Source organism: Dama dama, chromosome 30 (genome assembly GCF_033118175.1).
Source record: "Dama dama isolate Ldn47 chromosome 30, ASM3311817v1, whole genome shotgun sequence".
Lineage (NCBI taxonomy): Eukaryota > Metazoa > Chordata > Mammalia > Artiodactyla > Cervidae > Dama > Dama dama.
In genome coordinates this window covers 16426925-16450752 of record NC_083710.1, presented here as the reverse complement: position 1 = coordinate 16450752, position 23828 = coordinate 16426925, and the positions used below count along the sequence as shown (strand labels likewise).

The window sequence follows — 23828 nt, the reverse complement described above, 5'->3', positions numbered from 1 at the left end:
AAAAGGCAGAGGAACATGAGATCAAATTACCAACATTCATTGGATCATGGAGAAACCCAAGGAAATTCCAGAAAACCATCTACTGCTTCACTGACTACACGAAAGCCTTTGACTGTGTGGATCACAACAAACTGTGCAAAACTCTTAAAGAGATGGGAGTACCAGACTACCTTACTTGTCTCCTGAGAAACCTGTATGCAGGTCAAGAAGCAACAGAATCAGACAAGGAATAAGTGATTGGTGCAAAACTGTGAAAGGAATATGTCAAGGCTGCATATTGACACCCTGCTTATTTAACTTATATGCATAGCACATTATACCAAATATATGCATAGCACATTATACCAAATTCCAGGCTGGATGAATCAGAAGCTGGGATTAAGATTGTTGGGAGAAATATCAACAACCTCGATATGCAGATGATACCACTCTAACGGCAGAAAGTGAAGAGCAACTAAAGAAAAGAGTCTCTTGCATGGGTGCTAAGTCTCTCAGTTGTGTCCAACTTCTTTGCAACTATGGACTGTAGCCCGCCAGTCTCCTCTGTCCATGGGATTCTCCAGGCAAGAACACTGGAGTGGACTGCCATGCCCTCCTCCACAGGAGCTTCCCATCCAGGATTGAACCAGAGTCTCTTGTCTCCTGCGTTGACAGGTGGGTTCTTCACCACTATTGCCACCTGGCAAACCCAAAAGATGGTCAAAGTAGAGAGTGAAAAAGCTGGCTTAAAATTCAACAATGAAAAAAACTCATGGCATCTGGTCCCATCACTTGATGGCAAATAGAAAGGGAAAAGGTGGAAGCAGTGACAGATTTTATTTTCTTGGGTCCAAAATCACTGCAGACAGTGACTGCAGGCATCAAATTAAAAGACGCTTACTCCTTGGAAGGAAAGCAATGACCAACCTAAACAGCATATTAAAAAGCAGAGATAGTACTTTGCTAACAAAGGCCTATATAGTCAAGGCTACGGTTTTTCCAGTAGTCATATACAGGTGTGAGAGTTGGATCATAAAGAAAGCTGACCATGGAAGAACTGATGCTTTCTAATTTGGTGCTGAAGAAGACTCTTGAGAGTCTCTCAGACAGCAAGGAGATCAAACCAGTCAGTCCTAAAGGAAATCAACCCTGAATATTCACTGGAAGGACTGATGCTTAAGCTGAAGCTCTAATACTCTGGCCACGTGATGTCAAGAGCTGACTCACTGGAAAAGACCCTGATGCTGGGAAAGACTTAAGGCAAAAGGAGAAGCGGGAGGCAGAGGACTAGATAGTTAGACGGCATCACCAACTCAATGGACATGAATATGAGCAAACTCCAGGAGATCATGGAGGACAGAGGAGTCAGACATGCAAAGTCTGACATCTGCAAAGATTCGGACAGGACTGAGCAAGTGAACTACAACAGTACTAAATTAAAAGTCATTTATAAAATGTGCCAACAAAAACTAATTAGAAATAATATATAAAAGTTACCTGGCTTAGAGGATCATGGTTTATGTCTGATGATTTATTTATATCCTTCATACAAATAATTTCATTTTCATTTAGACTGCAGAAGTGCAGTGAATTCAGAAGATCTGGGAGTTCCAAAGAAACTGCAGCCAAATCCTAATGTAAAGCAACAACACAATAAATAACACTGTAGCGTAACACTTTAAGTCCCCTATATTGTGGCCCTGAACTAAAATCGTATGGTCTACTTGTTATTGTTGTTCAATCATGTTGGACCCTGTGCAGCCCCGTGGACTGCAGCACGCTAAGGTCTACTAGTTAGTTAACTTTCCAGTTCATAATAGCTAACACTTGCAGTTTATTGACCACCATCAATTGTTTAGAAACTCAAAAATAAAATGTACTAAAATATTTTAAAATTGACAATTTTTGTAGCATTTTAAACATAATGATACCAAGCTGTAACAAGATTTTACATGGTACCTCACACATCAACAACAACAAGGCATTTAATAGTTATCAGCAGCAAATGTCAAACCTGGAGTCCTCAAGTTTAACCATGAAATTTCTCAAATGGGATTCTTGCTTTTACACTTCTTTGGCGGTTAAGTTACATATTTGTATAATCCACGTCTATTTTTCTGCCTTTCCTCTCTTTAGTGAAAATTTTATGAAGATGTAAAGAAAAAGAAAATGCCTGTTTTTCTTTCCATTTGCCCCTTTCATGTAACTGTTTTACCCAGTGCAAGAATTATTACCATCTCTGACCATTCATACACTACTTTCCTTCGTAAACATGGTTTTATCAGTCATTCTTAAAGATGAAGTGGAGTATGAAAGAAATAACTTTGGATAAGTCTTTTCAGCCTTATATTCTCGCAACTGTATCTTCTCTTGTGCCCTCTGTCTAAACTATTTCCTTCAGGCAAAGGCACAATCAAGACACACAGCAAAGGTTTCTTTTCTTATCACCAGACACGCATTATCTTTACAAACAATGCAGTGCTAGTGCTGCTGCTTCTACTAAAAGATGCTTTACTGACACAAAAGGAAATACGACAAGCACAAACTTTAAGAAGCAGTACACTATCACATCTACCCGAGCTTCAACTCCTCTTCACATAAGTGTGCAGCTTTCCTCTGCTGATCCTAATCTCAACTGTCAGTCCCTCTATAAACACCTGCCTAAATCAAACAGGCTAAAATTTTTACACTGATTCTTCATTATTTTTTACAAATTTACTCTTACTTTAACAAATTTAACTCTTTTCTCAATTAAAAGCATAAGAATATGACTGCTGGAATTAGATTATAAAAATCATCAAAATAAAAAATAAATCTTCCATTCTACATTATGACAGATGCAGAAAAAGTTAGCCTGTGGTTTGCAACCTTCTCAGATAAATGACTTTTGCGGTCCCCTAACCTAAAACTGCTTTCCGTAACAGAAACACTCAGTGAAAACACTAAGTGAAAATGTCGAGGACACGCTCAAAGTTGACCTCAAAATGTCCTCTTTTACCTTTAAATAGGAATGATAACAGAAGAGTTTAATGTAACTTTGGGCTAATAAGGCAAATTTTCCATGCTCTCAAGATCTGTTTCAAATAATCGCTCATGTCCCTTTCCAGTTCAATAAACCGACCATACCTGTATATGAGCAGCATCTGTTTCTTCATTAAAACCTAGAAATGTGACCTGGATAAAAAAGGAATAAAGGTCCATTAAGGTTTTAAGTCTCGTTTCGATCAGATTGTTGACAGAGCTGAGAAACAGAAAGCAAAGCACACAAAGCATTAAAATGCTGCTGCAAGACAATTAATTCTTTCAAAGATGATCACAAATGTTCTTCACCAAAGGCCTGGCTCTGTAATTGGAGTTCCTGAACCTCTCCCACACCCACTCATCAGAAAGTTCCATCCTCACCCTCAAGCATGAAGCACATGACTTTCCTCTCCACAGCCTCTGCCGCCACTTCCCCCCACACACGGCCCCGTCCTCTCCCACCTGCCTCAGGGATCATCCTGTCATTTCCCGGCCAAAACCTTTCCAAGCTTCTCAGTGCACAGTCCTAATGCAGGTCCCAAGGCTTCGGCTTAGCTGGTGGCTTCAACTTTCCCTCACCTTCATTCAAACACATGGGCCCCCTCTCTGGGTCCAGGACTCGCCTGATTGTTCCTGCCTAAGGGCTTCAGAGTGGTGCCTTCAACCTGGACCCCTATTCCTTGGATGTTTACCTGTCTAGCTTCTTCTCGTTCTGCTGCTGCTGCTGCTAAGTCACTTCAGTCGTGTCCGACTCTGTGTGACCCCATAGACAGCAGCCCACCAGGCTCCCCCATCCCTGAGATTCTCCAGGCAAGAACACTGGAGTAGGTTGCCATTTCCTTCTCCGATGCATGAAAGTGAAATGTGAAAGTGAAGTCACTCAGTCATGTCCGACTCTTTGTGACCCCATGGACTATATAGCCCACTAGGCTTCTCCGTCCATGGGATTTTTCAGGCAAGAGTACTGGAGTGGGGTGCCACTGTCTTCTCCTCTCGTTCTTCTAGTTCCAACCTAAACGTCACCTCCTCAGAGAGGCTTCCCCTGGGAACCTCCCAAGCTACCTCCTGACTGACTCTCTGTGATATCACATTTATTTCCTTCAATGCCTTTACATGGAGATTTCTCTACAAAAGTTTATAGAGATCAAATTTTTAAAGACAATCTAATAGTCTGAGGAAACGTCATATTATTAAGCAAAACGGACAAGTTATAGAAAAATGATATGGACTATACACACAATTTCAATCTTATTTTTAAAAATGTACACCAGGAAAATAATTCTGGAAGTTAATATACCAAATTATAAGGAGGGATTAACTTTCAAAGATGGAATTATAAGTGATCTTATTTTTCTCCACTTTTTTCCCCCTATGATTTTTTCTTTCCTCACAGGATTAATGACATTTTTTTATATACTTTCAGTATTTCTTATTTTTCTATATGGAATATGTACAGTTTTATAACCTGAATAGCATTACTTTAAAATTTTATATTTGCTTGTCTTTGACATCATAAGAAGAAAATTTGGCTGCTTGAAGCTAGACTAGTAAACTGTCTACCAAGTAAGTTCTGTGACTAAAAATATGAAATAAGTGGCAACAATACAGATAATCAATTCTCAAGAATTAATGGAAAACAGCATAGTTAAAATACAAAGCAACACTCAATATAGTTTTGACATCTTTCTGATGACTCAAAAGCAAGTCAGAATCTTAAGATTGTTGCAGAATCTTTATTCTCATTAATTACGAGCACTGCCTTCACAGAAACATTACAGTTAACTTCCCAGTGTCCAGGTAAGCCATTAACCTGCAGGAACCTGTATCCTTACATATAAATCTTAAGGCAACACAACTCGTCTCCCACAGTTGTGAGGGTTAATAAGAGAACGTGGAGGAAAGTGCCCAGCATATCACAGGCACTCAATAACAAAGAGACACTCAAATAACAAGATTCCTTTCCTCAACAAAGATACTTGGGAAATATATACACCCTCACATGAGATAGAAATTCCTTCTATTCTTTCAAGCTTCCTTTTACTGAACACAAGAGAGAGAAAATAGGCTGGCATGGGGTCTGAAGGTGCCAGCAGAGCGCTGCATCTTGCAGTGCTTAAGGAGCGTGGGCCCACAGGGGCACTGCACAAACAGCTGGAGCGAGGCGGCTGGGAAACCAGCCGAGGGCAGAGGACACAGACTTGTCACACTCGGCAACAGCTGAGGAGATTAGGAGTGGCTTGGCCTAACTAAAATAAAGTAAAAAGGGATAACAAACAGGAGAACAGCCAAGACACAGAGAACTGAGCTCACACAGAAAGAAGAGGGTCGGGTCAGAAACCACTACAGGCCTGAAAGCTGTGCTCACCATCCTATGCAACTACTTCAGACACAGTTTCTCAAGGAATATGAAAGAAAATCATACCCAAAATAATAATCAATACTTTTATTAGAACCCTGATTTCAAAAAAAAATTTTTAATCAACATATTTATCAGTTTTGAGCTTCAATGACCCCAATACCCTGTCTCTCTTCTTTGGTAAATAAATGTATAGACGGACTATGGTTATATATTGTAGAAAAAAACTTTACCCCTTTTTATAGTAATAAATTCAAACAAAGATTGGAAACATTGACACAACAGAGAAAAAGGTGAGCAAGTAGTATATCATATCCTTAAGTGGCAAATATCTTACTTCAAAATAAATATATCACTACTATTTCATTTTGAATCAAAGCGCTGAATTTAAACAACCAATAAATGAGTATTAGAAATAAGTATATATTTTGTTTCAGAGTAGAAAATTTCAGAATGTAAGTCCCAATTACTGAACATAGTAGAAATCATCTGATACAGAGCTGTGTGTCTGATGAGTGGTCAGTAATGTCTGTGCACTGAATTAAATGTGTGCATTATAATACACTAAGATGACTATGCTGTGTGTGCGTGCTAAATCGCTTCAGGTGTGTGGGATTCTTTGCGATCCCGTGGACTGTAGCCCACCAGGCTCCTCTGTCTGTGGGATTTTCCAGGCAAGAATTCTGGAGTGGGTTGCCAAGCCCTCCTCCAGAGCTCTTCCTGACCCAGGGATTGAACTCACATCACTTATGTCTCTTGAATTGGCAGGCAGGTTCTTTACCACTAGTGCCACCATATTAGCAGGTACTTAAAAATAGGTATTTCTCACACATGAATTAATGTGCAGAGATTTTAAGCATTTAAAAACAGACCACGCAGTTCTAAGATACATGAAAATACAGTGTGCTGTATTAGGAAAGGGTGTAGACAGTAATCCGTCAAACCTCAGTCAAATTGGCATGTTCATCCTGCTTCAAACAGTCCTCAGCTGATACATTGCATAGTTCCTTATCACTCTGCAATAAAGACTTCACAGACTGGAACACATCTTCATTGAAGCTCTGAAAACAAAAGATATTCTTAATTTACTTAATTCTAAGACAATGAAAAAGATCCTGGTGATCGATTAAATGTACAGTCACTAACTTTCCAATGAATATTCACTGGGCACCTTTTGATGTAACAGAACTCAACTCAGCTGAGAGAAAGAAAGAACAAAAGGCTGAAGCAGAACTCCACACGCTCAACACACAACAGCACAGGCTCTCAACCTGCTGGAGACCGTGAGGCCCTCAGCCAGGTCCTCTTCCTTTCACCCTGCGCTGACACCGAGCAGACCGCATACCTGATTTCCAAGTTACTGGCAGAACAGAAGCAACAATTTATAAGATGATGATGGGGACGGGGCTTACAGTAAGGTATGCTAACAATGTGATTAATTGCATAGCAAAGTTGGAGATGGAAAAATGAAAGAGGTAATAACCCAAAATAAGGCTTTTAAGGGTTCTTAAAGCAGCAATATGATGAAAGAGGGAAGGCATTCCAGGTTTGAAAGAAAAGGGTGACACAACTACAAAGAAACAGAGGAGGAAAATTTCATAAAGAAATGAGTATTATAGTTGGATATAAAGAGAACATTAATTTCTACCTATTCCCCTTCTGATTTGTTGATCTGCAATTCTGGCAAAAATGTCCTTATTCTCTAATGTTCCCCTGTAGAAATCCTACATATTCCAAGACTTGTGAAGATTTCCCATTCCTCAGTCATAATAAAGCTCTCCCAAACTTCCTACTGTATTGTTTGCACATTAAGATCCTTTAATCTATATCACAATGTATTATAATTACTGCTTTTGTATGTATGTCTTTCCTACCTGTTAAACCAAATTACTGAAGTAATTGTCATTTACTCAATCTATTTCCCCAGATTTCAGTACCTCACACACAATATGAACTCAACAAAGAGAAGAGATGCAAATACGAAATCAAAGCAATTAACAAAAAAAAAGTAATGTTAAATCTGAACTTTCAATATGAACTCAGAACTCTAAACATATGTACTACATTTTTTCCATTGATAGATCATAGAATCAATGATGCTTAAGAGCAATGAGCATACCCAGCACACAAATTTTGGTTTCTAAATACCATTCACCAATTAAAAGAACTAGAAGTTCCCTGAGTGAAGGAATTCCAGGTCTGAGGCAGAAATATATGAAGTGCAACTCAACATCTTACTGTGACACAATGGAATCAAGTGTCTCAAAAGAACACAGAAGCTTGAAGAACACTTGAAGGAATTCCAATTGGCCAAATATGGGATAATCTAAGCATCACAAGAATACAGATGGTAATGGAGTACGACAGCTTAGTTTAAAAGAAACTACAAGTCCATTAAAAGAGACAGATAAAAGGGTAGGGGTTGGAGGACTGTGCTACTTACCTTAGAATGCTGGCCAACAAATATGAACAGAATGACAAAATTTAAAAATTCCATTCCCAATATAACTACTGATTCAGGAAAGGACTATCAATGTATCCTAATCCACCAGATTAAAAGCTACTAGGGAACAAGATACAGTGTTTTGCCACATTACCCTACAGATTACTTATTAATCGCATTACTTACAAGGGGATTATGTGTCTTTATGCTGGAGATAACTGGTGGTTTATCAGAGAGTTAAGGCAGTTAAGGGTAACTAACTACCTGGTCAAGCCTGGCCTTAACAAGATGCACCTTCTGATCTGACACACTAGAACGACCATGACATCATCCGTGAGGTGCTCCTACTGAACCTAACCACAGGGAAAAACAAGTGAACTCAGAATATGGAGATGTTCTACAAGATAAGTGGTACAAACTCTTCCAAAGATTTGCCATCATGAGAAAAGAACCTAGACCAGAGATGGAGCCGACGGGGGTGGGGAGATCAAAAAGATACAATACTCAAGTAGAGAATGTCAACCTTGCTTGACTCCTAGTTGAGAGGCAAGGGGAAAATCACAAGGATACTGAGACAACTGGGGAAATTTGTGCATGGATTGCACATTAAGACCGTGCTACTAAAAAAAAAAAAAAAAAAAAAAAGACCGTGCTACTGAATTAATGATTTTCTGAAGGATGGTAATAATGCTGATGTTCTTAAGAGACGCATGCTAACATATTAAGACGAAAAGTAAAATAATGTCCATAGCCTACTCTCATTTGGTTTCAAAAGGGAAGTGTGTATGTACATATATACACACACAGATAAAATGGGTTTGGTAAAATATTAACAGGGTGAATCTAAGTGAAGAGTGTATGTGGTGTTCATTGTACTGCTTTCCCCCCCAATATTTGAATATTCAAAATTTTAAATGATTCTCCTTTCACTAATGAGTGGAAATTTTCAGGCTAAAATATGAACACGAACTCAAAAAAGGAAAAAATATGAAATGTGAAATCTGAACGTAAGCAGTTAACATAAACTCATGAAAGTAAAAGAACAACAGTCACAGTTAGTACCCAGATCTTGATTTCTAAATCAAGAGGTTCTGTGGAGAAAGAGCCCATTCCAGGTATGAGGAAGGTAAAGCAGAAACAGGTCAGTCTTGTACTAGAAAGCAAGGAAGCAATTAAAGAATTATAAGCCTGAGACAATAGGACTTTGGCATTGCCTGAAGGGGCTTATAGGGACCAAGTCTGGGGCAATCTGAGCACCTTAAATAAACGAGTGAATAAATAAATAAATAAATAAATGATTGCAAACACATAAAAGATGAGAAAACATAGTTATTTTAAAATCAATGCTTCCAGAGCAACACAAATAAAAACTACTTGCTTCCATTTAAGGAAGCAAATTCCACCAAATCATTCATCTGAAAATTGGTAATCACCATTTTGCAACTTTCAGGAAATAGCTGCAGGATAGGACCATCAAGGGATGCAAAAAGTATTAGATGAAAGTCAAAAGAACAAGATGCTTGCACACTGCCAAGTATCATCCCATAGATATCTGCTAACTAAAAAACAGAATATACAGTTTTAAAATGGACAACAGTTACTACTCTAATCAACTGATCAATTCTAGCATCACTAATCATTAGGAAAACCTGCAATTTTGTCTTCTCACTACCCTTTAGTATCCTGGCTAAAAATTTTTAACTTGAATCTAAGTTAAGCCTTTACACCTAACTTCTAGTTTATATGAAATATATAGAGAGGGGAGAAGAAGAAGTTAAATAGCACTGTGAGAAAACAACCAGACAAATGCAGAATGTGGAACACTGTACAAGAAACTGGCCTGGCCCATTCAACAAGTCAGTCTTGAATTTAAAAACAAAAAGAGAAACTCTTTCAGAACCACTCCTCAAAAATATGAGTCATAACCATCAAATGCAATAGGCGCCTACACCGAACCCAAATGGGAGTGGGGCGGATGAGGGCCTAAAAAGACATTTTCAGAGTAATAAAGGAAATTTGAGTATGGCTGGGTATTAGATATAAGGGGATTATATTTAATTTTCTTGAACGTGATCATGTTTGGATCACGTGAAGAGACATCAAGAATGTTAACTTTTACAAGGATTTACTGTATAGCACAGGGAACTATATTCAACATCTTGTGATAACCTATAATGGAAAAGAATCTGAAGCTCTATACCTCAAATTAACACCATATTGTAAATCAATTATAGTTTAAAAAAAAATAAAGACCATTAATTTTCAAATGGTTCTGCCAAAAATTAAATACACACACAGAAATAAAACAAAAATATTAACTGCTGAATGGGGTGGTTGGTATGTAGGTTTACATGTACTATAGTTTCTCTATATGCTTGAAATTTTCATAATAAAATGTTAGAAAAAATTAATGGAATAGAAAGTGCAGTTCTTTCTGGTTCTCACAGTCCCTGATTCCCAATAAATATTCAAAGTATCTCTTTATCTTTAATGTAAAGTAAAGTGAAAATCTAGAAAATCTGAGTATACCTTTCAATTTCCACATTAGCAAACAGGGAAGTTTTTGTCAGATATGTGTGTGTGTGTGTGTGTGTACACACACCTTTTGAAATAAAGATGTCAAAAGTTGTACTGTGCATGCAAAACACACATACATACAAAGAGTACACATAATATTCTCTTGAATATTGAATGAATGAACAGATTCATAAACTACTATCTAAAAGGGTTTCCCAATATTCAAGAGAATTCAAACCAGAACTTTATCATGTGTCTAATATAAACAATGGGCTAATAACAATATTAAATTAACAGCATGAAGTTTCAGCTGTGGCTGAATACACTGGTGAATTCAAATTAAATAGGTAGGTAGTACAATGCCTAGAGTACATGGTTTCTAGCTCACTATTTTATTTTCTGTATATGTGCATTTCTTAGTTCTAATATTAATTTAAAGCAATCAGTACAATTACTAATTTAAAGTTATGGATCCAATGGCTAATCTGAAAAAACTGTAATATACCTATAGTTTACAAAAAGTAAAAACACAGAGAAAATAGTTTTTACTGTGAAGTGAAGTGAAGTGGCTCAGTCGTGTCCAACTCTTTGCGACCCCATGGACTGTAGCTCATCAGGCTTCTCCATCCATGGAATTTTCCAGGCAAGAGTACTGGAGTGGGTTGCTATTTCCTTCTTCAGGGGATCTTCCTGACCCAAGGATCGAACCCAGGTCTCTTTTTTCAAATTAAAAAGGGGACCTACTAAGTTTAAAGGTCCCTGAAAACACAAGGGACGTATTACTTAAAAATATAATTACTACAGAAACTAGCACAATATTATAAAGCAATTATCTTCCAATAAAAAAATATAAAATAAGTTAAGTTTACTTTCTGCTTTCCAACTCTGCAGGCACCTTTTTCGACAACCACTCTATTCCAGTTAGCAGTCAAACCCAAACATTTCTTAGATCTCTGAAGAAATGACTAGCTAAATGAAAAAGCAGGCCTCACAACTTTTAAGAACACTAGCAATGAGAAGCTGGAAAGAAGATCGGCAGAGGAGACAAGAGCCACTACAAGAGAGGAGAGAGAAAAAGCTGCAATGCAAGACGTCAAAGACCATTGATCAAGCAAGGACTTGTCAACAGCGTCACATAATGCAGGAGATGAAGCTAAAAAAAGGGCTGACAAAGAATGCTAACCATCCTCCAGTGTTCATTCTCCCTTTCGTCAAGTGACACCCCCACAGTGTCAGTCAAGAAAAATGTCAAGAATGAAAGGGTAACAAAATCATCACAAGAGAGGAAAAGAGAGAGGGTGCTTCCTCAGACTAGGAACCCAAAAGCATCAGGAATCACATTTCATTTGCCCGCTCTTTATTTTCCACCTGCTACCTAGCCTAGGGCCAGGCATACTAGCAGCCCTCAAGTTTATATCTGCTGAGTGAATCAGTGAACAGTAATATTTTGAGGTAAAGCTAAAGCTATGTAAGAAAAGTCACACCTGATGCTTATATTGTGAAGAAGAGGAAAGAAAACCACTGAGAAGAAACAGGGAGAGATTTTGATCTTTGGGAAATAAAGTTTATTGTCTCCATGATTTCATGTCACTATTTTCATACATCCCAATCTCTGCATTTTATCATTATTGATTTCAATAATTAAGATTCATTTAAAAACAGTAATATCAATTCCTTCTTGGCCTTTTGGCTAAGATCAAGTGTAAAAACAGTAATATCATAACACAGCTGCTTAAAGACTTTGACTTCAGATAAAGGATCAACATTTTTATTAAAACTATCACTAAAAGGAATCTAATATAGTGAACTTACTTTTCTGACAGATGCTCTAGTTTTCATGTGATTGGTCCTGAAAGACTGGAAGGTCGCCATAACTATACTGCTGTTGTATGTAGTCAATGAAGAGTTAATCCACTAAAGACCTAAAGAAAAAATAGTAAAAAAAACTAATTTATTGATCTGAGTAATTCAGGCAAGCATTTTGTCCTAAAATAACTTCTTCAAATTCAGTCACTTAGAAAAATGAAAACTAACAAAAATTCTCAGACATAAAAATATATTCAACAGTCTAACATGAATATTTGAATATTCATGAAAACTATGAATACTGGCACCTTAATGAGATCAAATTACTACAAAATGTTATTTTTAGGTTCAAAATCATTATATATTCAAAATTACCCATATCTAGTCAGTCTTAGTCCTTTTTAATTACAAGTAATATCTGAAAGCCTTAATAAGAAATATTTCAAAAACTTTCAAAAAACCTAAAACATAAAATTTCACAGAAAAAGCCTCAACCTTCTTGTCTCCTAAAAGTGACTCTATTCCTACAGCAACTGTAAATGCTTTAGACATTCTTATTTCTTGGGGAGAAAGGTTTAATAATATACAAATCAGAATATGAAATCTGTACATATCAAATAAAATCAGATAAAAACAAATCCCTTCTACAGGACTCTTAAGAGCATACCAATGACAAGAATTCAAAAACATCCAATTCAAATCATTAATATCATAGTATTTAAAACACACACACACACATACCCTCCTTGGTAGAAAATGCTAGAGCTATGTCACTTTTTATCAATGCTTTAATGAAACACCTTTGAGAGCTTAAATCAACTTGGGTATTAACCATTGAATACCGACATTTGACCACCGTAACTTGTCCCTTCATTCAAAATCTATGGGCACCAGACACTATGGATACAGGTATACAACGAGGCATACACAGCACTTCTGGGTCAGAGCCTTACAAGGAAAATGCTTTATTACTATAAAGGGCAGGAGTGAGAACTAAGTTCTAAATCCTTAATACTAAAAAAAATCTGAATAGAGACTGAAGACATGCCTAATCAGTTTCAATCAAATTGGTCTTATCAAGAATTACCTAGTTGAGGTTTTCAAGACATTTGGTTGATATTAATTTATACTATGAAGAGATTTATACACAAAACCAAACTTCAAACTAGTCCCCCACAGAACTGCAAAAAAAAAGAAAGAAAATCTAAATTATAGTGGAGTTCTAATTTTATATTCTTTCGCTACAAAGATAAAACTGAAGTTTCAGTGCCTGCACACACATGCACCTCACTTTAGGGATTCCTAGATTCTAATTTTTCACAAAGAATTATATTTTTTATTTATTTTTTATTTCTTAGGGGGGCCACACTTTTGGGGAGGATATCAGCTCCCCAAATAGGGATCAAACCTATGCCTTCTGCAGTAGTAGCGCAGTCTTAACCACCAGACTGCCAGGGAAGTCCCAGAATTTAATTTTTTTAGACAGAGAATTTCTATTCTGAACTAAAATAAACTTCTATTCTACTCTGGTCTCTTTAACAATAAAACGTGATTAATGACTGGAATTGAAGCAGAGTTGTCAGAAAGACAAGGAATGTCCAGATAGCACAAGATAAAGAGCGATACACTGGACGCAGAAAAATAGCATTTGAACCCCCCTTGTGATTCTCATTAGCTCTGTTCCCTCTAGGCAAACTGCATTATCTCTCGATCTATTTCCTCTATGTATATATCTGGGTGTATATGATGTATATTAACCTCAATGTATACTATCCTACTTACTGGACAAGTTTATTGTAAGAATCAAATAGAAATTTATGAGGCACTTTAAAAACTATAAAACATAGGTAAAAGAAGAACTAAAATATTTACTTACAGACCAAAATGATTAACAGGACCAAAATTCTCAAAACAAGGTATAAATATAAAGGTTTATGTAACCAAAGCACAGAAATAATCCTTTTCTTCGTCCCAGTCCAAGACACTCTCCCTTCCCCCACGTCCCCCGCCCCAAGTTCTCTACAGCTACCAAAAACCCTCAGAGACAAGTGGACTTGCCTCAAACTTCACATAAAACATATAAAATATTAGAGACCAACACAAGGATGCCACAACAGTGAAACTCTAACTCAGCTCCTGAGTAAACTGGCACCACCTTTCTGGAGGGCAATTTCGTAATGCATGTCAAAACCCTGAAAACCCCCCTACACTCTGACACAGCCACTCCACTTCTGGGAATTAATCAAAGGAAAGAATGTCTCTGGAGCAGCCAGGGTTCTAAAGAGAGCTTAAAACAAAACCAACAGCTGTGCTAAAAGACTTCCTTGCACATATCATTCTATCCTTAGGACCAGCAGAATCCAGTTCTACAGTGAGAAAAACAGGCGAAGAAAGTTAACCACTCACCAGGCCCACACAGTGAGCAGTAGAGGGCTGAGATGCAAATCCCGATCTTCAAACTCTAGCACACAGGCGCTTGCCCTCCTCTCTGGAGTGCACAGAGGCCTGAAAAGCTGTTCATCGCACTTTGTGATAGCAATAAGAACCACCCCAGATGTCAGAAACAGAAAGACTGAATGCCCGAGAGTGCCTTCCCACCATGGCATGATGTTGGCCATGGTACACAATGCGCAAGGACAGACAACCAGCATGCAAAGCATCTTCACTTTCTCTGACCCCTAATCTTCCCCAAGAGATGGAGTTGCTAAGAGAGATGGGAGACAGCAATTACCTTTGCAGCTGCTGAATAAAGGCAACACAAGCAAAGACTAAACTTGAATTCAATGGCGGCGTCACCAAACATGAAACTGAACCATTACCTCACCAGAAGGTGCACACGGCAACAGGACAAGCCCCCGAGGCAAGAAGCAGTCACAAGGCCTTCGGGGAAGGCCAGGGGCCTCTGATACAACATCTGTATCTGACACCGTGTGCTACCCCAGCTCACTACCTGAAATATTCCTGAACGGCAGACCTAAATAGGACACCCTTCTCAAAGCTGAGAACTAAACAATCTAGTATGAGCCTACAAAGAATCATTCACACACACACACACACACACACACACACGACACTCTGAAGAAAAAAAAAAAAAACTCCAAACACACTCAAGCCACCCAAAACTCACATTATTTATTTTTAGAATTCAAGAAACTAGTTTTAATCCCACATTTACACTCTGCTTCACTCACTGAAGAAAAATACTTGCTGAATCCTACTCTACTACTTCTGTGTTTCACTTAAAACATAAGCAAAACATTAACCTTGCAGAGAAAAGAAATCTATCAGAGAATATCTATGAAACAGTCCATATAAGTGAATCCAGCATGAGATGATATGACTCATACTTCTGATAAAGCAAACAAACAAAAATCTCTTTAGAAAAGATACAAAGGCAGACAGAGGGAGAAAGAGAGTAGGGTTCCTCACTATCTTTCATAATTACAGAAGATGTACTTTCAAACAGATTTCACAAAAGGTGCAAAAATACAGTATTTTTCCCTTGAACATCTTTATGTTAGGATAATAAACTTTTCCCTTAATGCTTTTTTGTTTTTGTGTTCCATTCTGGGTGACTAAACAAGTCCTAAACAGAAAACCACTAAGGGTTTTTCTCTAGAGTCAAATAAAGTGAACGTGGACAATGTTTTACTAAGCAGCTCAAAGAAAAGAAAGTAGAGATGGACAAGCCACATGACTGAAAAGTAAGCTATTAGAGCTCAGGAAAGCCACAGGGTACAAAACACCACCATGAAATAAACGAAATCTTGTGAGAAGCAGAAAAAGCTGAATAGATACTGCTGAAACGGAAACAACCAAGAAAGTGTTAAGAAATATCACAAAGGAAAAATAAATACCACAGAATGTAAAAGGTAACAACTGAAAACTAGAAAAACCATTATAAAGAGCACAGAAAACAGGTATCGGACACTTTGAGTAAATTGTACCTATCCTGATCCTGCGATTTCACTTCTTAAAATTTATCCTATATACATACTCGCACAAAATTCATGAGGATATATGTGAAACAATATTCACTAAGACAAAAAAGGATGAAAACTAAAAATAACCTATAAATTATAATCAATTCATATGACTCTGTTGGAAAGAAAGCAATATATACTGACAATAGTCCAGCATGTTCACAATATATTAAGGGAAAAAATAAGCTACAGAACAACATAAACAGTGTGCTCTCAGTGATTTTTTAAAAAATCATATACATATAATTTTTTAAAAAATTATATACATACAAAACTGACACTGCATGCTTCCCTCTTTTTGAGTTTTGAAGACAAAAGTCTGTTATTGTATTTGTATTCAAGCACAGTAAGCATTCAAACATCGGCTAAAAAAATAAAAAAATAATTTTAAAGTACAAAGTAGACCTTTAAATGTTGAAATGGATACCTCTACATTTAATGAATTATTTCTGAAAATATGTCTCCAATAATTTCTAATTTTATAATATTTGGGAACATATTTATAATAAATACTCCAAATACATATTTTGGCCAAATCCCAAATATCCAGTGTTAAAAATAAATATTCTGTTGAATATAAATACAACTAAATAGGACAAAATATGTGAAACATTAGTTTCTGACACTATGAGACAAGAGACAACACAAGACTTGATCTATGCAAGACTATGATCCAAGAGGTCATAACACAAGGAGACGCATGCCAAGCAGTATGGCAGTCTCACCGAATTGAAGCAACAGGGGCCAGAGTTTGGAAAGGCCAAGGTGCTTAGAATTTGCAGAACAGAGTACTGGAGGAAGAGCTCAGACAGTAAGAACTTTACAGACCTGCAAGGTGGGCTTCCTATGGTCCTTGGTCTACTGTTGATATGTGCTGAGTAGCTGAGGATGGGGAAATAATTTCCAGAGAGCAGTAGGCCAAATAGTACCTGGAGCCACACAGGACTTGGAATAAGTCCCACCAGCTAGCGTGGGAAAACTCTGTAACATATCAGGCAATGGATGGACTCCTCAGAAGGAAATTTGCCTCAGTTGAGGAACTGAGTCAGCACTAAAATCTGTTCTGGACTTACCCTAACAAAGATAAAAGTCAAGCCTCAAAACAACCCAACAGATTCCAAATAATCTAGCTGTATACTCCAACTAACTCCACCACTTAAGGAACACAACGAAACTGAGCAAGTAACAGCATAAAATTCAATGGCTGGCACACAGTCAAAAATTATCACATATACAGAGAAAAATAATAAGACCCATAAGCAGGAGGATAAAAGTCACTAAGCGCAGATCCAGAAATAACCAAGACAATAGAATGTACAGAAAAGATGTTAAAACTATATTACAAATGTGTCCCATACAGTCAAGAAGGGACAGAAAACATGATTACGATATGGAGAGAAACAGAAGATGCAAGAGATTCAAATTGAACTTCTAGAGATGAAAATAAAGTACATCCCAGATGCAATTAATAGCAGATTAGACACTGCAAGAGAGAAGCTCAGTTAATTTAAAGACATAGCAATAGAAACTACCCAAAATGCTGCACAGAGAAACTTAAAAACAAACAAATGACTCACCGTAAAAGATGAATAACTGGAATCCCAAAAAGTGTGGGAACAAGGAGCAACATATTAAGACAAAATGGCTCAGAATGTCCCAAAGTTGATGAAAACCATAAACTGACAGATGTAAGGAAGATTAACAAACCCTAAGGAAAACAAACATGAGGAGGACTTCACTAATACATACTATAACCAAATTTCTGAAAACGTGTGATAGAGAGAAAACTCTTGAAAGCAACCAGAGAGAAAACTACACATTACATACATATATACATACATACAGAGGAACAAAGGCAACAAATTTCTTATTAGAAACTATGCCAAACCATAAAATAAAACAATAGGGAAACATCTAAAGAATGTCAACCCAGATAGCCATTCCCAAATATCTTACAAAAATTAAGAGAAAATAAATTTATTTGAACTTAAAAAAGCTATGAGAATTCATCACCAACCATCACTATAATCAGTGTTAAAAAAATTTTTTTTCTACAGGCAAAAGAAAAAGAATACCACATGCAAATCTGGATCCAAACTAAGCACAATATCTCAAAGGGTTAATAATAAGGGTAATATAAAAAATATTTTAATTCCTTAAAAAATAACTTAAAACTGAAAATAACAATGAATTATGGGGTTTACAACATACATATAAGATGTGTGACAAAATTACACATAGCATATCATGTGTTAAGAGCTGAAAAAAATACTGTTATACACTATACAAAAAGTGATTTTGATAAGTTATCTTGTTAACCCCAGAGCAACCATCAAATACAAAGCAAAGTGGTGTGAAGGGGTGCTATCTTCTTTTTGCAGATAAGGAACCCAAGGCTTCCTCTTCACAGAATGGTTATAAGGATACAATTAAGTAATACATTCAAAAACAGTACCTGATGTAGAAAGAACTGAAAAATGTTAGCTTTTTCCTTGGGTACAGTCCTGCTGTTTGATTTATAAAATCTAAAAATATCACAGCTATCAGTTACTACTTTGTTTTGTCTTTTAAAACAATCATCATTCATGTAAAAAGAAGTGTGAATGTTATCTGATTATCTACTAAGATATCTGCTTCTCTATAATTTCCTGTATATGAACAACAAACAACAACTTAAAAAAATATCCTAAAATACTGAGGCTGTGCATTCAATGTGAATACGCGTCCTAGAAGGTAGGGTAATAATATTCTTAACCTTTTGCATAATCCCCACCTACAAGATTATTCCTAACAAAAAAGTATGTTCAAAATTTTAACTCAGGAACACATTCCTCCATGTCAGTGGCATCTGTGATTTCACAGCTCTAAGAATATACTGCTGAAAAGGCACTTAAGCAGCTCATGCAAATAATAATAAAGTTCAACCCCGAACTGCCAGCAGCAGGAATGAGTGAACACATCCTCTTTGCAGATGGGCCCAGTGCTTGGCACATATGAAGCATTCTAAAATTCTGTGCAGAACCTACTAACCAACAGAATACACGAGGCATAAAAAAAGAGTGTGAAAGGTAATTTTAAGGTTTCAAGCTTGGGGAGCTGTAAGTGAAGCCAACTAGACAGTAAGTGGAAGATAGCGTTATTTTATGTCATGATAATATCCAAAGAGCACCTAAAAAATACATTTAGCTGTGGTAGTCAGAGCTAGAGACACTACTCTAGGAATTATCTGTATATAGAGAGCTTGAAAGCTGACCCTAGAGACTCTGACAAGACAGAAGACAAACATGACGAACAGTCCTCAGGCAGGTAAACGAAGAGCCACAATCAGTGGCAGTTAAAGCAAGTGAGGTAGCGATTTAGGAGAATTTAGGTGTCACTGAAGTCAAGAAACAGTTTTAAGTATAAAGTGGTCAGCACTAGACTTAGCCAGGAATGACAGTTTCTTCTTCAAATGCTGCAGAAGCCACACCACAGTATCCACACACAGCGTGCCCTCAGTCAGTCACACCACATCCCTTACACTCTGCCAGGCAGGCACTGTTTAATTGCTGATAAACTGAATTTATATTTTTCACAACAGAAGTTGCTGTTTTATACCCATTTTTACATAAGAAAACTGAAGCACACAACATTTACTTCAGCGGTCCTCCAACCTTTCTGGCACCAGGGTCCAGTCTTGTGGAAGACAATTTTTCCTCGGACTGGCAGGGCTGGGGAGAGGGGGATGTTTTCAGGATGATTCGAGCACATTATATTTATTGTGCACTTTATTTCTATTATTATTACATCAGCTCCACCTCAGATCATCAGGCGTTAGATCCTGGAGGTTGCAGGCACCTGATTTACATACACATTTGGCACTCATATACCTAGAACCTGTCCTGAAGGAGACCATTGCTGAGAACAAGTTCAGAGTGCTAAGGGGAAAATTCTAACTGGAGGAGGTCAGAGTACACCGGAAGTACCCACCTTTTCCTGCCTGTTCACACCCCCTTTACTACAGAACTTGTAGTACCCAGCCTGAAAAAATAGAAACTGTGGGACTTTTTTTGGGACTTTTGTGTAAGGCACACCTACATCTTCTCCCCCATCTTTCCCCACCCTAGGCCAACAGGACTACAAGTAGGTACCTGACCTATTGGACTACCTATCTCTCCAGAAATTCGGAATTAAGACGTGGAGATATCTCGAGAGAACCACACTGCAAAATCAAAACATCTTGTGTTGGCACTAAAGCAAACCAAAGTCTCATGCAAACCGAAGGTATGGGGAAGCAGAAACCAAGAACTTGAAAGAGTCAGTCTGAAAGAAGTCGAAACAGACATTACAGAGTAACAGAGACACAACACCCATGTCATGGCTTCCCAGAGAAAAACTGGCTGGGTAACTGCCTGAAGATGTTCTGGTTTCCAGAACGCTGAGCTGGACTTCAGACACTTCTGTCTGACAAATGCTCTTTTTAAGTAAGTTAATTCAAATGGTTTCTGTTTCTTGCAGCCCAATAATCAAGACATTAAAAGAGGGCAAAGAAAAAACACTGGGTAAGCAGTTACTATGTGCTTCACAGTAACTAAGGTTTTAAAACTCTCCTGTCAGGGAGGAAGAAAAAGAGGCTTTGTAACATCAACGAACAGATCTGCTGGACTCCCAAACACAAACTCTTTATTTTACACTGTACCTCTTTTTCACTCAAGTAATATCTAATCTGTTCCAATCCTCTATGCCATTTATCTATTTTTTCCCATGAAACATGGTCTGATTAGTACAAAAATGCTAACTTCTTTTCTCCCGTCCAGTCTCTAACCTATACATTTCAAATGACTTTATGCTAGTATTTTATAATAAACATTAATATATGAAGATGAGTGACAGAATATAGTCACTTGGATCTGTCTGATTTGTTTGTAAATTGATGAAGTAATTTTCTTTCCTTACTTTACCAGTTTATACACTAACCCTGAACTCAAGCCCAGGCCAGCTTAGATCTTTTCCTAACCTATCCCATTCCTCATTTCCTCCAAATCATTGATTTTACTACTAAAATGCAGGCAAGAAAAAGAACAGTTTAGCTTACCTAAATAATCATCCTACCCAAAGTGACTTCAGTTACAAGTATCTACATCCTAAACCTGAAAATCTTGCCAAAGTGATAAAAACCAGTTTAAAAAAAAAAAAAAAACTGTTTTTCTATCCCTGAAAATCAGCTTCCCAAGATGAAATGGCAGAGAACTTCTTAAATCTATACAAGTCTCTTTCACCCATTCTCAAAAAGACGTTGAAGTTTTTCATGTTTTCTCCAAGTACAGACAACAGCACAGCCTACTATCATTACTGGAAATTTCCCGGAGAATAACCTAAACTGTATCATCTGATTTGGTTTGATTTCCTTTTCCAGACAGTTAAGTTCCTGGAATTTCTCATTTAAAAAAAAAAAGAAAAACAAATGTACTATCCTTCTTCCAGCCTTGAAAGGCAAAGGAAGACTTCTTCAGCTTCTAGACTTCTCCGAAGAGTTGAAAAGCTAGAGAATTTCTCACTGTGGCTCAGGGTCTTCAGCAGGTCCCATATCCTCAATAACTGGGAAATATCATTAGCCTGGAGGTAGACCACTAGGCCCTTATTAACAGAGCAGCTATGTGGGTACAGATATTCATCACTAGGTACCAGTTCAATTTGGGGAATTGGTTCTGACTGCCCTTTACATTCTCAGATTTCTCATAAACTTCTGTTACAGCCAAGAGTAAAATTCAGTCAACCTTTGGGTCAGTTCTGCCACAAGGGCCATAAAGAAGTATGCATAAACAGGGTACTACTTGAAAAATATAACTGTGTATTTAAAAAGCTTCATTAAAATGGCACTATCTAAACTGACAGTGATTGTGCTGGGCACTGGGATGCCATTTCCTCTAAAACCATAAATAAGACAATAATATGACATTAAAATAACTGCTGAGAACCCTAAATTTTCTGAGGACATTTCCTATTTCCAGACATACCAAGATCAGCATCAATCAATATATCATCCAACAAGGTGGAAAGAAGCTAAGGAAAGCTTATGAGTTTTGCAAGGGACTGAGGAATTACAAAGCTGAAAAGCGTACCAGAATGTTTAATGCCAGGCTGCAAAAAGGCAATTAGATACATGTCTCAGCAGTATTTCTCACCCTGAAATTTCCTTAGCATCTTAAGCTTAACCACCTTCAGTTTAACAGGGGTTTCAGTGGAAGGAAACCAGAAAGACTGTCACCACGTCATACACTGTGGTTCAGATTCTACTGCCATTGTTATTCTGCCAACGTTTTTAACACTTTGGTCACACCCACGTATTTTTTTTTACGTATTTTTTTTTTTTAATAAGGCAGTTTAAGTGCCTGGAATAAAAGAATAAGTCTACCCAGTCCATTCAGATGAGGGGTGGTGGTCTGCATTTGAGCCGTTTAACAGCGCTGAAAGAAATCTGAGACCAGATAAATCCAAGGAGCACGCCGAAGAGATGCTTGACGCTTCCCGTTTGTCCCAAGATTTAGGGTGTACCCGGTTCCAGGGCTCAAAAGGGTCTGACAGAGGATGGCTGTTGGTTCGGGGGACAAAGTGCATCCTCCTTTTCCTCGCGCAAAGGTTTCTGTGCGTGCAGCACGCAGACCAGCGAGGCACACGCAGCAGCACGCACGGAGGGGCCCCGGTTCTGAAGACCACCTTGGGGGACGGAAACTAAGCCTGTCACCCAAAGGGCTGCCGCCCCGCCGCCGCCCTCAGACACCGGGAAGACCGTTCCGGAGGCCGAGGACGTCCGTCCCCGTCCCCTCAGACCCAGGGCCTCGGGCTTCCTCTCCTCTCCCCGCCCCGCTCCTCCCTCCGCCGTGCGAAAGCTCAGCTCCGGGCAGCCCCAAAGTCTGAGCCGGGGCCGTGGGCCGCTCCCGGCCGCTCCATCCAGCGAGGCCCCACGCCCCGCCGCCGCCCCAGCCAACGGGTACCGCTCACCTCAGCGGGCGGACCCGCGCCAAGGCTCACCTGGGGGGCCGCAGCCTCCGCAGCTCACAGGCATGACACCCGCCCGCAACGACCAGCGGCGCGAGCGGCCGAGGAGGCGGGCGCCCCCCTCCCGCAGCGGCCCCCAGCCCTCCCCCCTCCCCGCCCCACGGCCGGCCCGCCCCCCGCCTGCCCGCCCGCCCCCGGCTTCCGCCACCGCAGCTCCAGCCCGCAACACCTCCGAGAGTCCTCACGCCTCCCGCTCGCTCTCGCGAGAGAGCGCCCCGCCTCTCGCGAGAAGAACTCCGCGACCAAGCCCGCGCAAAAAGTGGGTGGGCTTTTTAAACAGGAGAGAAGGAACAGGAAAAAGCCTTCCCACGTGCTCCGGGGCCGCCAGCCGGATGGCCGCGCGCGTCACGTGACCACGCCCAGCGGCGTTCCCATTGGTCAGAGTCCGTTTGGGCCACGGGAGCTTTAAACTCGAGGCTGACCTACGAACCTCCCGCAGACGTCTTGCGCGCTTCCTGGTCCGTTACCTGGGAAACCGTTTAACCCTTTCCTCGGGCAAAATATCCAAATCTTGGCTTGCTCTGCGGTTCTTGTGTAAGGCCCTGCCTCCTTTCCTTCGTCCCCTAGGTTTTACCGCCGGAGGTCAGCTGGGCTCCTTCTTCGCCCCAGATTACCTTGTGCTTGCTTCTGATTCCAGGGGCCCCTGCGGCAGCCCCTCGAGATCCGACGGCTCCAGAAGGGCTCA

The 23828-nt window shown here is 39.0% G+C and overlaps 1 protein-coding gene across 5 annotated transcripts in view; it reads right to left on the bottom strand.

Annotated features, from left to right (window-relative positions):
• Nucleotides 1-23332, bottom strand: part of AKAP11 (A-kinase anchoring protein 11) — a 48333-nt gene extending 25001 nt beyond the window's left edge. Inside the window, exons 1-5 of one of the 5 annotated variants that reach the window (XM_061133187.1) lie at nucleotides 23313-23332; nucleotides 12129-12238; nucleotides 6301-6417; nucleotides 3106-3153; nucleotides 1477-1611 (exon numbers count right to left, since the gene is read on the bottom strand). In XM_061133187.1, the coding sequence (XP_060989170.1) occupies nucleotides 1477-1611; nucleotides 3106-3153; nucleotides 6301-6417; nucleotides 12129-12188 (360 nt within the window). In that variant the 5' untranslated portion in view covers nucleotides 12189-12238; nucleotides 23313-23332. Of the gene's footprint in view, nucleotides 1-1476; nucleotides 1612-3105; nucleotides 3154-6300; nucleotides 6418-12128; nucleotides 12239-14528; nucleotides 17651-23086; nucleotides 23251-23312 lie in introns of those variants that run through there. The other 4 variants (XM_061133185.1, XM_061133186.1, XM_061133184.1 and 1 more) reach the window with 4 other exon arrangements.
• Nucleotides 23333-23828: the final 496 nt, after the last annotated feature.